Source organism: Apiospora marii, assembly GCF_038362585.1.
Source record: "Apiospora marii strain CBS 49790 chromosome Unknown utg000006l_segment0_segment0, whole genome shotgun sequence".
NCBI classification, from domain to species: domain Eukaryota; kingdom Fungi; phylum Ascomycota; class Sordariomycetes; order Amphisphaeriales; family Apiosporaceae; genus Apiospora; species Apiospora marii.
Window position 1 is genome coordinate 1392940 of NW_027117378.1, and position 16466 is coordinate 1409405.

General features: G+C 53.6%; 2 protein-coding genes across 2 annotated transcripts; one reads left to right on the forward strand and one right to left on the reverse strand.

The window, feature by feature from the left end:
* Positions 1-610: 610 nt before the first annotated feature.
* On the forward strand, positions 611-6352 carry PG985_010176 (uncharacterized protein; the record flags this gene model as incomplete). The annotated part of the gene is made up of 3 exons (XM_066829944.1): positions 611-1571; positions 1657-5974; positions 6046-6352. 3 exons carry the CDS (start codon positions 611-613, stop codon positions 6350-6352), a joined length of 5586 nt encoding a protein of 1861 aa, XP_066682334.1.
* A 907-nt stretch (positions 6353-7259) lies between these two features.
* Positions 7260-16409, reverse strand: PG985_010177 (uncharacterized protein; the record flags this gene model as incomplete). The annotated part of the gene is made up of 3 exons (XM_066829945.1): positions 7260-8474; positions 8534-10859; positions 10930-16409. The coding sequence occupies 3 exons, from the start codon at positions 16407-16409 to the stop codon at positions 7260-7262; spliced, it is 9021 nt and encodes a 3006-aa protein (XP_066682335.1).
* Positions 16410-16466: the final 57 nt, after the last annotated feature.

Consider the following 16466-nt stretch of genomic DNA (forward strand, 5'->3'; position numbering starts at 1 on the left):
GTCTCCACCACAGCTTGGCAACTGGTTCGCAGTTGCAAACCACCACCACTTATTACAGGTTAGTCTCTATGCCCTCGATCCCCGGCATCACTATCACGTTGCACCTGCCCTTTATTACCTGCTCTTTTCCCCTTGAGCCCCCCTAAACCTACGCAGTCGTAAATAATATTTGCGCAACACCGCGTCCGTGTTTCATCTCCGGGTCCTCCCACTGGCTTGCACGCATGGCGCGGCCTCTGAACCACCATCTTTTGGTGTCGTAGAGTCTTTCGAGATCATTCCAACGTTCACGAGCTTGGGCGTCGTATGGATGAAGTCATTCGGATGATGCGACAGGGTCCGTGGAGACATGATGCTTATTCCGTGTAATGCGGTCGTCCCGTATTATGGCGAGTAACGTATTATGTCGTTCTATGACGCTGCCAGACTATAGAGTAACCCAGAGAGATCATGGTCACGTCCAGAGCAACCTGGCTTAGCCAACAAACTGCTTTATCTTGCATACTTGGTGCCTAGTAGACCAGTCGCTGACTGGCTTGCAGCTTTTTTACTTGCGAAATGAACCTCCCTTGGCTCTAGGCCCCAAAGCCTCGGTGTGACAACAACAACAATGGCGTCAAGATTAGACCGCCTGGTAACTATCCTGGAAACAGGTAGTACCAAGCTGATCAAGGATACAGCTGTCAATCAATTAGCAGATTGGCAGAAGCAGCATCCAGAGGAGTTGTTTAACCTCCTCTCTAGAGTGGTGCCATATCTACGCCATAAGGACTGGGACACAAGGGCAACGGCAGCCAAGGCTATTGGCAAAATTATTGAAAATGCTCCCGCCTACGACCCTAATGAGGATGAAGATACCTCGACAGCTAAGAAGGAGGAGCCCTCTATCGAGAACGGGCATGTGAAGGAGGAGGAACCTGGCCTGTCTCTGCCCACAGATGACTTCTTCAGGCTGGAAACGCTAGACGTCGCCATGATATTGAGGCATGGGCGGGATCTTCTCAGAACGGGCAGTGTCGATCTTGGCTTGGCCAGTCTGGAACCGCATGCCCGGCTTGCACACCAGAAGAAGACCCTGATCGGCCGCATCGGATTGCTCGGCCGCAAATTCGAAGATGACGAGGTGCCGATTGCCGTCGAAAAGTCAGCCAGCCCGCTCACGCCGCAGGATCCTACGCACTCCAATGGCCTCGGCCGGCAGGATAGTATGAACGGCTCCAAGCCCGGTCACTCAACTGAGGAGTCTGGGTTGAGTGCTAGACAATTGAATGTCCTCAAGAGGAAGCGCAAAAGAGACGCCCAGAAAGCGGCACAAGGCAAAGGTGGCTTCGGTGATCTCTCCGTTCGCCGCTCCTTTACTGCTGGGTCTGACGGGCTCGAGGACCCTTCTATCCCCGATTCTGATTCGAAGAAGGACGCAAAACCAGACTACTTCTCATTGGATCGCCCTGAAGGGGTAGATGAAGATTCCAAGGTCGTCTCCGAATTCAAAGGCCCGGTCCTACCAATCAAATCCGAGATCGAGACGGAGGATGAGCTGCAAGGAGCTGAATGGCCCTATGAGCGGCTTTGTGAGTTCCTCAAAATAGACATATTCGACACCCAATGGGAAACTCGACATGGTGCAGCTCTCGGCCTGAGAGAAAATATTGAGAGTTCACGGTGCGGGTGCCGGGCGTCTCCGAGGGAAATCGCGGACCAACAACGATGAACTCAATCGCAAATGGCTCGACGACATGGCTTGCCGCCTCTGCGCTGTTCTTATGCTCGACAGGTTTACCGACTACGCCTCGGATACCTCGGTCGCCCCTATTCGAGAGACGATCGGCCAGACATTGGGTTCATTCCTGAAGCATCTCCCTCCTGCATCAGTTTACAGTGTTTATCGGATTCTGTACCGGATGGTGATGCAGGATGACCTGGGTCTGGACAGGCCGATGTGGTCTGTCTGCCATGGCGGTATGGTTGGCTTGCGCTATGTCGTAGCTGTCCGCAAAGATCTTCTGTTACAACACAACGACATGATCGATGGAGTTGTACGGGCCGTCATGAAAGGATTGGGCGACAACGACGATGACGTGCGATCCGTCAGTGCGGCGACTCTCATCCCGATGGCCCAGGAGTTCGTGAACACACGACCTGCGGCGCTGACTGAGCTTATCAACATTGTATGGGAAAGCCTTTCCAGCCTCGGCGATGACCTGAGTGCAAGTACCGGAAAGATCATGGATCTGCTAGCCACCCTTTGCGGCTTCCCCGAAGTCCTCGAGGCCATGAAGAACTCCGCCGAGCAAGATGAGGAACGGTCCTTCACCCTCCTTGTACCACGGCTGTATCCTTTCCTACGCCACACCATCACATCTGTTCGTCTTGCTGTTCTTAAGGCACTGGTGACTTTCGTGAATCTTGGCGAGGAGTCTCAAGGTTGGCTTGACGGACGGACACTTCGTCTCATTTTCCAGAACATTCTCGTGGAGAGAGACACAACCACCCTCAACATGTCGATGGAGCTCTGGATGGCATTGGTGAAGTGCTTGTCCAAGAAGCCGGATCAACTAGCCGAAGAGTTCTACCCACACGTGGATGCGTTGATGCAGCTCACTTTGCATCCAGTTGGTGTCTCCCGTCACCCAATTCCCATGAATGGCTCGCTCTTCCAAAAACCGTCTGGCGGCACTTACTATACACCGCCTTCACTCATCTCGCAGGCGTCGCGGAAGGGATCAGATGACGGTGAGCGGGCGGCGAAGAGGCGCCGGAAGTCTACCAAGGTTGAAGAAGCACCTGTCTCGACCCATTCGCATGATTTGGATGGTCACATGATGCAGGGTGATGTCGACCTGGTCGGCATGGATACCTTGATCCGGTCTCGAGTGTCCGCCGCCAAAGCCATGGGCTTCATCATGTCTCAATTCCCTCTGTCGAATCTGGAGGCGTTCGATGCCACCTTGATACCAGGCTTTGCTTCATCATACTCTTCAACCCAGATGGTTTCTTGCATCATCGTCGACGAGTTCGCAAAACATAGCCCGCAAGCCAAATTGGAAGCTCGTTACGTAGAACAACTGCAGAAAATGATCGAATCTGAGCGCCCGTCTCATTACCGGGATCTGGTCAGCTTCGTACAGCGGACACGCGCGCAGTGCGTACAGCTCATCAATCTCTTTAGAGACCACGGAAAGGTCTCACAGGGAAAGCTTCCCACACTACCTGTAGTAGTGCAAGGAGAAGCTGAAGCGGGCCCCAACGCCTTTTCTTTGGCGATGGCCGAGAAGTGTGTTGGAGACGACTTCGAGAAACTGCGAAAGATAATGGCGCCTGCGCAGCGTCTGATAACCACAACTGACCTGAACGAGGCTCGGAGAACCACGACTTTTGCAATCGATGAGGCCAAAGCGATCAAGGGGGGTCGTGATATCCGAATCAAGGCTGCTGCCGCTTGTGCCCTTATTGCGATGAAAGTGCTGCCCAAAAAGCCCAGCCCTCTCATCAAGGGTATCATGGATAGCATTAAGTCGGAGGAGAATCAGCTGCTGCAGTACCGCTCTGCCGATACCATCTCGCGCCTTGTGCAGCTCTTCACCGACCACGGACGCAGAGGACCTGCCGACAAGGTAGTCTCGAATCTGATCAAGTTCTCCTGCATGGAGGTGGCGGAAACCCCCGAGTTCCCAGTCCATGCCCACAAGAAGGACTGCATCTTGTCTATGCAGAAGGAAGAAGATCGTGTCGACCACGAAGATGCCGAGAAGTGGGCTAGAGAAGCCAGAGAAGCACGTATCACACGCCGTGGTGCGAAGGAGGCTCTTGAAGTTCTTGCGCGGTCTTATGGAGCCAAGATCTTCGAGACGGTACCCAGTCTGCAGAAGTACATGGAACAACCGTTGGTGAAGGCCTTCTCAGGCGAACTGCCTGCAGAAGCAAGAGACCCCGAAGTCACATTTGGCCAAGAAATCGTCGATGCCATGTCGGTGATCCGAACGCTTGCACCCACCCTGGACGTGTCCTTGCACCCGTTCATCATGCAACAAATGCCGCTAATCATCAAGGCCCTTCACTCGGAGCTCTCTGTCTATCGTTATATGGCAGCCAAGTGTATCGCAACTATATGCAGTGTTATCACGGTCGAAGGCATGACTGCCCTCGTGGAGAAGGTGCTGCCATCCATCAGCAACCCGGTGGATCTTCATTTCCGCCAGGGCGCGATCGAGGCTATTTATCATCTGATTGCGGTCATGGGTGACGGTATCCTGCCCTATGTCATCTTCCTCATCGTTCCTGTCTTGGGACGCATGAGCGACTCGGACAACGAGATCCGTCTCATCTCTACGACGTCCTTTGCCACTTTGGTCAAGCTTGTGCCTCTTGAGGCCGGCATTCCGGATCCTCCTGGCCTTTCAGAAGAGCTCCTGAAGGGTAGAAATCGTGAACGAACGTTCATCGCGCAGCTTTTGGATCCCAAGAAGGTCGAGTCCTTTACGATACCGGTCGCTATCAATGCGGAACTGCGTTCATATCAGCAAGATGGTGTCAACTGGTTAAATTTCTTGAACAAGTACCATCTACATGGCATTCTTTGCGACGACATGGGTCTCGGCAAAACCCTTCAGACAATCTGCATGGTCTCTAGTGACCATTACAACCGAGCCGAGGAGTTCAAGAAAACGGGTGCCCCAGACGTGCGGAGAATGCCTTCGCTCATCGTTTGCCCCCCGACACTTTCCGGACACTGGCAGCAAGAGTTCAAGACTTTTGCTCCTTTCTTGTCCGTAACTGCTTTCGTTGGTCCCCCTGCCGAGCGCAGAGCAAAGGCATCACAGTTTTCCACGGCAGATATTGTCATTACTTCATATGAGGTGTGTCGTAACGACACTGAGTACCTGGAAAAGGAAAACTGGAATTACGTTGTACTGGATGAAGGGCATCTGATCAAGAATCCGAAGGCGAAAATCAGCATGGCTGTGAAGAAGCTGGCAAGCAACCATCGGTTGATTTTGACTGGTACCCCTATCCAGAACAATGTTCTTGAGCTCTGGTCGCTCTTCGATTTCCTTATGCCGGGCTTCTTGGGGTCTGAGAAGGTCTTCTTGGACAGATTCGCCAAGCCCATTGCCGCAAGTCGTTTTAGCAAGGCATCATCGAAGGAACAGGAAGCTGGTGCGTTGGCCATTGAGGCCCTCCACAAACAGGTCCTGCCGTTCTTGCTGCGGCGCCTCAAGGAAGAAGTTCTCAATGACCTGCCACCTAAGATCCTTCAGAACTACTATTGCGATCTGAGTGAGCTACAGAAGAAGCTATTCGACGATTTCAACAAGAGACAAGGTAGGAAGATCACCGAACAAGCTGGCCGAGACGACAAGGAAGCCAAGCAACATATTTTCCAAGCACTGCAATACATGCGAAAGCTCTGCAACTCGCCAGCCCTCGTGATGACACCGAGCAACAAACTCTACGACGACACGCAGCGGTTCCTTACCAAGCAAGGAACCAGTATTGAGGACCCCGTTCATGCTCCCAAGCTCACGGCCCTGAAGGATCTCCTAGTCGATTGCGGTATTGGTATTGAGGGCACAGATGCCAACGACCCGCTTTATCAACCTATCAAGCCCCATCGAGCCTTGGTCTTTTGCCAGATGAAGGAGATGCTCGACATGGTCCAGAACACGGTGCTGAAGCGCATGCTCCCGTCAGTCTCGTTCCTTCGACTCGACGGCTCCGTCGAGGCCAACAAGAGACAGGACATCGTCAACAAGTTCAACAGCGACCCCTCGTACGACGTGCTGCTGCTCACCACCAGCGTGGGCGGTCTGGGTCTCAACCTGACGGGTGCCGACACTGTCATTTTCGTCGAGCACGACTGGAACCCGCAGAGAGATTTGCAGGCCATGGACCGCGCTCATCGCATTGGACAAAAGAAGGTGGTCAACGTATACCGACTGATTACACGAGGTACTTTGGAGGAGAAGATCTTGAGGTAAGTTATTGCGCGCAGATATCCCGTTCTAGTATTTTGTAACACTTTGCTAATTTTTCCTCTTCCCACAGCTTGCAAGCCTTCAAGATTGATGTCGCCTCCACCGTTGTGAATCAGCAAAACGCCGGCCTCGGCACAATGGACACGGACCAAATTCTAGACCTCTTCAGTCTAGGGGACTCGGGACCAAACCTCATCACGGAGAAGGGACAAGGCGGCGGCTTGGAGGGCCGCGAGGAAGACATGGTGGACGTCGAAACGGGCGACGTGCGCGCCCCGGGCAAGAAGGCCTGGATGGACGACCTCGGCGAACTGTGGGACAACCGGCAATACGAGGAGAGCTTCGACCTCGACGGGTTCATGAAGACGATGGGCTAGTGAGTGACACGAAGCAAATGATTAGCAACGTGAGGGCGTTTTTTCGGGATCATTATCGAGCAGCAGCAATGTACAGGTATAATGTATTATACATATTACTACAATTTTTTCTTCGGTCCACTGGCCCGGCATAGTTATGGAGTTTAACAGTGGCTCATCGTTGATGCATGCTGGAGCTTCGAATCCATTAGGTAGTTCAAAAACGAAAAAGAAGAAGCATCACACGGGGGGCTGCTGTCCCCATGTACCTCATTATCTGTTCCACCATTACAACATGCACCAACTTGTTCACGTAATCGACGGATAGTCTCCAATGATAAGAATTCCTAGAGACGTCTAAGTGGTTTCTTCTTGTATCTACACTATACCCAACTCCTCCCGCTTTTCTCTTTCCTTCTTACTATGCTGCCGCCAATCCATGAAATACCCTGATGCCAATTTTCACAACGTTCTCCTCAAAGAGACCCGTCGTGAGAAAACAGGACAAGAAAAGACGTCCCCCAAGCAGGAGACGAAGAACAGAATTTGCCACCCCTATGCCATCCAAGTCTTTCTCAGATTCATACAAGCTCCAAAAACTCCTTGCACCTCATGATGCGTGGATGCAGGTATGTAAGTAACGCCTTTGTGTCTCTATATGTATATATGCAGCCCGCCGTATCGATGGGAAGGAGTTGCAATAGGGAGTGATGTAACAAAGAAGTCTTGTTTGTGCATAATGAGAAACAAACATTATTATGTACTTATGGTGTGTGTGTGTGTACTTTATACTCTTGATGATGTATGGCCCCTGAAAAAGTATAGAACCAAGAAAAACCAAGTATAATCTTTTCATTGGCTTTTTATGCCAACGAGGTAGGTAGGTGGGTGAACCAACCAACAACTCCTTCATCTTATCTCCAGCCCTTTACTTCGACGACCTCCCGCTCCAAGTCATCTTCCTCTCCCGGCCGCTTTTGATCGAGGAAGCCTCGACGACCTCGTCCTCCGCTTCTATATAATCCTCTTCGTCCTGGAGCGACACGTCGCCGAAACTGTGCGTGTTGCTGCTGCTGGTGCTCGGCCGCGTGTTGGCCGACGACGAATCCCTCGATTCCTTGGGCTCCCTCCCCAGCCGGGTGGTGAGGGCGTTGAACTTGCCCCGGAGGTAACTCGGCCCGCTGGGGGCGCCGCCGCCGCCCGTAGACTTGCGACGGTCGAACCGGCCGTCGAAGACCTCGAGCGTCCCGCCGCTGGTGTTCGGGCGCAGCGTGCCGGTGCGCCCGCTCAGGGGTTCGATACCGCTGCTGACGCTGGCGGCGTCGTTGTCGTTGAGTTCGAGGCCGAGGCCCGCGGGGTCGCTGGGCGTGGGCGGCGTCATCATGAGGAAGGTCGGGATGTGGCCCGTTCTCTGCTCGCTCCCGAGCTGCGACACGGCCGACGAGGTGGTGGGCCGGTAGGAGCGGCTCGACGACGCCACGCTCGAGCCCCGGCTGTCGCTCCGCTGCCGCGGGTTGGACGTGTTGCCTCCTCTTATGCTCTGTGGTGGGCTGCGCGAGTAGTCGACGGGGCTTGTGCCCAGAATGCTCGACGAGTCATCGCTAGTGTCGCCGCTGTTGCCGATGCTGGGCGTTGCCAGGAGAACACTGCTCGTGGCCAGCTCGCGGAGCTTGGATTGCTGCGCCACATTCGGCCGATGCCTGCTGAACTTGTTGCCAATGATGGCGCCCGTGTGCGAGATCAGGGCCTTGATTACGCGCGACTTGAAGTTGAGCGCCAGGTCCAGGTTCGACCACGTCTTGTTGCGGTACTCGATGGTGGGCAGGCGGAAGACGAAGTCGTGTACGTCCTCGATGTTGCGTTCGCCCTTACCCTTGTACGAGAGGCAGAGCACCACCGACGGCAGCTTGATGTAGGCAAACGTCATGTAGTTGGACGCGCGGTCCATCATCTTGCTGAGGTCATCTGACGGCTTCTCTTCGACAGGGGCAGTTTTGCTCCCGCCAAGCTTGAAGCGCGTACCCTTCCTACTCTCGCTCTGAGAAGAGGCGAGAGACGAGGCAAACGTTGTCGTTCGCATGATTCCGGGACGTTGTGCTGGGGTCGGATTGAGAGACTCCAACGACGACTTCTTAGCCAATGTCTTGCCGCCACCAAATAAGCGGAAGACACTTCCCCGTCTCCGCCGGTGCCGGTATTAACGCTGAGAGCCTTGGGCTTCGCGGGGCTGGCTTCCGGCGTACGAGAATCTGAAGTCAACGTGGGCCGGAGGCGAAGCTCTAATGAGCCGGCTCTTGTATCGAACATCGGGTCTACGTCCTGCCGCGAAGACGACCCCGGCCGAATGGACGCCTCATCCACGATATCATTATCCGTTTCGTCAGGATTCTGCTTTGGCAAGAATGGCGACTCGTTCCTGCCACTACCATTGCCATTACTGTTACCATTACTGCCGCTGCCGTTTGTGTCTTCTTGACCATCTCCATCCATACTGGGGAAGACGTAGTCAAAGAGCTTCTTGCCGACCTCCCTTTCGAGTTGAATCTTCATAGGGAACAGGTTCACCTCAAAGTGGTCCATGACAGGAATGCCGGCAATGGACTCCAGCATGTGCCAATAAACACGAATCATCTGCTGGTCCTGGAAGTCTCCAATGTCGATCTTGTCGCTGTCAAAGTAAGGCGCAATCATCTCCGGGTACATAGCATCCGGCAGAAGGTTCAGTCCCAATATCTTGCCAACCTGGAACAGGTTGATGTGGGAACCGTCCGAGTTGTCCGTCCTGTCATATTCAACGTCTCGAAGCTGCAGTTCGACGAGCGGCTCGTTATTGTCGCGGATGAGATGCCACACAATCTCCCTGGCGGAGATGCTCCAGCGCAGGAGGGCGTTGGATTGAGATGTGGTGTCGTACTTTTGTTGCGAGGTGGTGATGGCCTTCATCATGAAGAATAGTTCGTCCTCGCAGGCAGTCAGATCACGCTCTAGGAGTAATCTGTCCTCCCAACCCTTCTTGTCCAGATACTTGGAGTGGATTTGGAAGTGCGATTTGATATCCTCCAGTTGCCGGATACGCTCCTGGAGCTTGATGACCATTTCTGGAGTTCCCCGGAGATCGCTGAAGTCTGACGCAAGCATAATCTTCTCCAACCGCTCGTTGCGAGTCTTCTCCAAGGGCTCGTTGTACATGAGGAGATCGAGTACAATAACATAGATGGCGTAGTACTGAGAAGAGTTGCAGAGTGCTCGAGCCTGCGGGAACTCCACCCAAAGGTTGTCCAACCTGGATTCCGTGTTTTCGTCATCATCGCCGTCCGCCCCTTCACTGTTGACATCCTCGTTGTACTTGAGACGGAGGGTGTTGTACTTGTCGTATCTCAGCATGGCCGACGTCTTCTGTACAACACGCTTGAAGCCGAACGGATCCGCTGAGAAGTCGTGCATCACCTCCATGGGCACCCATGGCGGCCACGAGGTGCCCACAGGCGTGCCGTAAGTATTGCCAGAGTAAAGCGCCAAGAGTTGAGTCGAAAACCACTTCTGGTGGGTTACGAAGAACTGCGTGCTGTCCATGCCAACCAGGAAACGGCGCTGAACCAGACCACTGACCGTATCAAAGAGTCGGGCCTTCTCCATGACTTCGACAACCTTCAGTTCCATGCCCTTACCCGTGAGTAGAACAACGTGCTTCTTGTTCTTCTCGCTCTGAAGCTGGATTTGAGGGGCAATCAGGCGCACATGGTACGAGTTCTGAGGAGTAAAGTCATCGGAAATGCCACTGGTGATGTCCTCCATGGGGACATTTGGTGTCCCCCTATCATCATCGTCGGCATTGACAAACTTCCGCCCATCTTGCAGGATCTGCTTGATGCGATGCTCGATATCTTCATTGACATCCTGAGTTTGACCGCTTGGCTTGGAGTGTGTGCTGGCATCGTCCTTTTCGGAAGCAGCCCCGTTGCCACCTGACTTGCCGCCGCCACCCTTCGCCTTGACTTGTTCATCGACGATATCCAGGATGAACTTGACAGCCGGCCGGGAAAGATAGTACACGAAACCTCGCCGCTGGCTTACTTGATGGCTATATCGGAGGATGATATTACGCAGCAAGTTGTTCCATTTAACTTGCGCGTTGTGGATAACGAACCTGTTGGTGAAGTCACTTGCAAACTCGGCTCCCTTAGGACCTTTGAGCTCAGGCATATCCGTATCGATATCGATGCCGGAATTGCCTTGCGATTCCGGAGATCCATCGCCACTTGATTTGTCGAATCTGTTGTTGCCAGGCGTGACAACGGACATTTGCCGTAGCATGTTCTCCAAGAACGTCTTCTTCTCGTTCAGGACATCGGTGTGCTGACTGAAAGTTTCGAACTCGGCCTTGAGCTTCGGGTCCTCATTGTTGGTTCGTATGAGGTTGAGTTCTTTCTCGCCAACGATCCGAATGTTGTCTTCGATCTGGAGCGCGAGCTGATCCAGCCGTTCACGGATGAGTTGAGACTGGACTCTTCTTGGATCGTCATCGTGGCTCATGATGCACATGTGTGTCGGTTCTTGACCGAAGGGACTTGTCCGATCTGGGTCACCAGCGATCGTACCCCCTATATCCGTTTGCCGGAAGTAGGTCACCCGAGGAGCGTATGCTAGAGGGGAGGATCTTGGTGTCTGGATTGGCTTCGGAGGGCAAGATCCAATCAAGCTCGACGAAATCATCCATGTCTATCCAGCTAAAGTCATTATCCGGAATCGTGAAGTGGGATAGATCAGCACCGTCTTCCTCGCCCTGTGCGATAATCGTCGATATCGAGTTCTTCTTGACCGCCTCTGTGGTGGTGCCTTTGATACTAGCCGAAACAGCACGCACATCGGCCGAGACCAGGTCCAGCTGGGCAGCGTGTATCTTCATGCCCGTCGTTCGAGTCTGAGTCTTGCGGCCCTTGTCTCGTGTGTTGAACTCTTCTCGCCGCTGGTGCATGTCCAGCATGAAGCTGTCGAATCGCACCTTGATGCCAGTGGCCGAGACCGTACTCTCGGTGTAGTCTTCAGCGTCTTTGTGCTTGTAGATGTGGCTGAGGAAAAGTGGTGCAAGCAAGATGTTGTACTTGATCGTGGCCAGGTGTCTTCCGAACTTTTTGCTGTTCTTCTCCCTGCCAGGCCAAAGAGCACCTTGCCGAACGGGCAGCGACATGGGCCCACCGAAAAGTGACCACCATGCAAAGAAATGGGTGAAGAATCTAGGCGTAAGGTGTACTGTGTTGTAACTCCTCGAGACTTGGGATTCGCTTGACATCCAATCCCGATCGGCTGGAGCCCGAATTGCAATGGACAGATGGATGTGCTGACTCCTGAAGCCCCGGAAAGCATCATACGGTACGCCGTCTTCAGTTTCCGCGTATTGTGGCGCCTTCATAACAACCTCATAATGGGGGACAAACTCGAAACTGCGTTTCCCTTCCTCTATTTCCTGCTCAAAGACAAGACCGGCCTCCCATTGCACCTTGCCAGATAGCTTCATGATGACCTTCTTGAAAGCGGCTCCTGATTTGTAGTTGTCGTTGCTAGACACACTGTCGCTGTCCCCGTTCATACGGTCGGCTTCTCGGACTTGATGGCTATAATCAGGGATAGCCAGAACGTATTCGCCACTGTCCACCGTCATAAACTTCTTGGGGTCATCGTCTGAGTGGACGTTCCAGCGAACGTCATTCCGCCAGCACATCAACAGACCAGCGCCGTTGCCTGTGACCTGGTAAGGATCTCTCGTACCTTTCAGGGCAAGATGGACGTCGCCGTCACCCTTCCATGCTACACGAAGACGCGAGTGGAAGTTGCATCGGATCTTATCCCAGAAGCCCACCTTTTCACCTATATCTAGTGGTGGTTTGGTGAAGGACTCAATAACCATCATCATATCTTGAATGGCGTGTTGGTACGAGGGGCCCCAAGTGATGCGTGTCGGGTACGCCGTGTTGATGTCAACATGCATATCAGAGTAAGACTTGACTGGGCCGACGGTGCGGCGCACGTCGATGGCGAAGCTTCCGTTCGGGGTTTGACCTGTCCCTTGGGTAGAGGGAGGGGTGATCTGGACCTTGATCCGCCTAGTGGACTCATTGCCGCGGAATTCCTCGGCGATGACAAAGTCGGTTCTCAGAGCCAGTGCCGGCAAACGAGAAGATTGGCCAGCCTTGATGGCCGGTACATGCAGCAGGGGTAGTGGGTAATCCCGTAGACTCATCTTAATCTCGCTCATGCTGACATGAATGCTCATGGGAACGAGCAAAGAGTAAGTCATGTCTTTAGGCATACCCTTGCCAACCTTGTGGAGGAAGTCGGGCAGTTGGTGGAGCGGGAAAGATGGTTTGTCGACCATGAAATGCAAGTCGGTTATGACGGCGCTCATGAGGGCCGGTCTTTGTGGCACGTCGAGGATTCTCTCCGTGTCTTCGATGTCATCGGGCATGTTGTCAGCTCCCCAGAAGAGACCCCGGAGTTCTCTCATGCCAGCCCTGGCCATGGCATAATGGCGATCGATTCGCTTCTTCCAACTCTGGGCATTGTGTTCGTCGAGTCGTTGCTTCGCTTCTTGGATCGACACATGAGCATTTCCACTAAAACCACGAATGCCATCGGGGTCGTAGCGAGGTCGGTGCCGTGCATTTTCACTGCTCTCCGACTTCCCATCGGACGCCGTCTGAGGGCGTGGATCCTCGCTTTTGCTGCGGTTCTGTGTACTCGGGTTTGCTGTTCGCCCCCGAGCCATAGCTGATCGGTTCCGAGCGCGGCCAGAAGTTCCTTTGCGAGACTCTTCCTCTTGGATCTTCTTTACCTTGACGCGGTAGGCCTCTTCACGGGCAAGGCGCTGCATTTGCTCTACACGGCCTGCTCTATATATCATCCCAAGCTTCCACTCGAAAGCGCCATCTTCGAGTTCGAAAAGCAGAGTTCTCGTCCTCAGCGAGACCTTGGGTACATTCTTGGGCCCTTCCGGTTCCTTTTCCAGGATATACTCGTTAGTTCCTGTCTTAAACCGGTGATGCAGCTGTTGCGTTGCCTTGATCACATTCATAATATTGTCGGAGACCTTGTGGATGATCATCTCATGTGGAACAGCGATTCGCATGGCTTCAGTGACGATATCAAACATCTTGTCGTCATGATAACCCCCGTGCGCTGACACTCGGCGCGACTCTCTGTAGTCCACCCGGGCAGACTTGATACTGGCTATTCGAGCCCAAACACCGCGCATCCGTGGTGCTTCTGCGTAGAAGCGGATGAGTTTTGCGTAGAAGAAAGGAGAAGACCACCGATGCCGACCGGCTTCCACAGTGTATAGTTGGAGCATTACCGGCGGGTCAGCAGGCAAGTCAGCCTTGATTTGGATCAAGGAGGCCTTGACATCGACAGTCACCAATTGCTTGACAAACCGGGGGGCTGAAGGGTCCATTTCATCAGTACGTGGTGAGTCTGGGGACTTGATTGGTGGCGCCAGCAGGTCAAACGAAGTTGCTTGCCGGGTATGGAATTTCCTTGTTCTGTCGTTCATCTCTGTCTTGTTTCGCACGAATGCTTTACTCAAAACCATCACCGCAACGCCGACCGAGTAATGCCTGTAAAGGGAGTACTGGATCAAAAGAGTTCGCAAGTTACAGTGGACGTGCAGGATCGGTCCCTGCTTGTCGCTTGTGGTTGACAGGGCCACCTCGAAACGAGGCATGTGTATAAAGGGGTCTACCTCCCATTTCTCGGCATTATCGATAATGAAAGCCTCCAGTCCCCGAATATTGAGCGTAAGTTTTCGGCCATCGCCTTCAGTGTAGTGTTCTGGTAGCTTCTTGGGAGGAGAAGTTGGGGACTGTATCGAGTTTAAGATCTCTGGGTCGGGCACTACCGCACGGCTTGCCGCACGCCTCCTCGAGGCAGGCCGTCGCTTAAGCTGTGCATCCAGACGCTGGGCCCTGTATTCGGCCGACCACGAGTCAAATTGAAGTGCTACTCCCCGAGTGTTGGTGGGGAAGTCGTCGTCAATACCCGCGACCTCGACGCTGAAGTCTTCGACTCCAATCTGGAAGTGAAGGAGCCATTGCGGCAGCGCACGAATGCCACCATGGGACCCTGGCGACTTCGATTTACTCTTTTTGTCTGGCTCAACATCAAGCCGCAGTTGACGAATGATCTGGCGGACGCCGTCTGTGATCTCAGGGCGTATCATTCGTATAGCCAGAGATTGCAAGTGGCCAGTGGCCATTACGTGAACGTCTGGGTTGGCTCCAAGTGTGATCTTGAGATCGAAGAACTCAGTATCAACCAAGTCGAAGCGATTACCTTGTGTGGTCTGGTAGTAGAGGTGGTGTGTCTGAAGACGCATTTGAGACACCAATGAGTAGTGTTGATCCTCGACAGCGGAGTGAAATGATTCAAGATCTAGTGAAATAGAGGATATCGAAGAAACTATAAGATCAAAGTCGTCCGGGTCGTCTGTGGTCTGCACAGGAGGGAGAGCAATGCGTACAACGGGCTCATGCATTGTGAATTTGACATTTGCTTTTGGCAACAGCCGCGAAATCAGCATATGGCGCTCTTGGGCTTTCGTCTTTGGCTTTTTCGGCTTGCGCCGAAGCAGGGCTATGAGGACCGGAAGATGCTTTGGATCCAAATCGACCGAGGGCGACGTTACCACCGAGTTGGCGAATAGAATGTTGGCGTTTTTCTCTTCCGCACTGCCCTCATCCGTGAGCTCTACTGTCTTGGATGGTAATGTGGTTTTGACAGTCGTAGTGGCCATGGGGATATAGACTATCCTCTCCGGCTTCCCTTGTCCGTCATCCAGTCCCACGGAGATGGACAGAGCTGCCAGAAGCGCCTCGTGTGCGATATCCTTGGAGGGGAAGTACATCCGATGAGCCGGCGACTTGGGATCTAAACGATGCAAGTCTATGCCCACTTCTTTCATCGAAGCATTCATGACCAAAGGACACCCTGACGTTTTAACCGTCTCGATCTTTTTGGTGAGGCCGACCAAGCTGACGGCAAACTGGACCTCCTTGATGCCCCGAAGAATGGAGCTAACGAATTCCTTAGAGTCCGTGACGGTTTGCATGATGTCTTGATCCGTACTTCCTGGGCGATCGATTTCCTGGATGACTTTGTCCACAGAGACCTCCATTGACTCCACGGTCTGGTAATCAGGTTTCGAATAAATCCGCTTCAGCCTCTGGAATCGCTCAGTTGCGACGAGTACATCATCGTAGGGAACGTGAACGCGACCCAGCTTGAGCGCTATGGCTGCATCGCGCAGACCATCCAGGTTCTCGTAGAGGAACCCGTGGATGTTGAGCACAGCGTTGTCGAGGATCTCAGAGGCCTCTCCGCCCTGTGCCGTAAACAGAACACTCCGCAGAGTGAAAATCCACTCGGCCTGTTGCTTCTGGCGATTGTTCCCTGCCCGGCTCTGGAAGAAGAACCGCGCCCTGTCCACCATTTTATGGCGAGTGTCCACGGCGACTGCGAAGCTGCCGCATTGTATACTGCCCACGTCCATCACGGTGATGGACGAATCGGTGGCAACAACGTCGACCATGCGAAGCCAGTGTATGTTCCTGTGCATCTTCTTGATCTTCTCCTTTATTCGCGTCAACTGTTTCCAGGTCTCGCTACGCGCTGCGCCAAAGGTGGCCCGGCGGGGCAGAGCGTTCTTCATCGGTGGCGGCTTGGCTCGAGGGGATGCCGCTTTTTCGCCATTGCTGTCGTTTTTGTTGTCGGGGTCGGCATCCGCGTCTGCGTCCGCGTCCTTGTGGCCTTCCAGCTCTTTAAAGTCCACGGTGACGGCAAGCTCGCTGACGACGATGCTGAGCCAGGTGGGCTGGGAGAAGGTCGGGCGGTGGACGTTGAGGCCGAGCCCCCTGATCTCGATCTTGATTCCATCTTTGGGGGTATAGGCGAGGCGGCGGAGCGAGAAGTAGCCTATACGCTGGATGGAAATGCCCGTGGCAATGCGCAGGATGGCGAATAGTACAAAAGAAGATATGTAGAGGAGGACCAGCACGCCGAAGATGAAGGTCGGGTTGAGTAGAGCCATGGCGAGCCAGCAACTGCGCCCCTTGTCCTCGTCGGCCACGCGCCCCTCCCTTTAGTA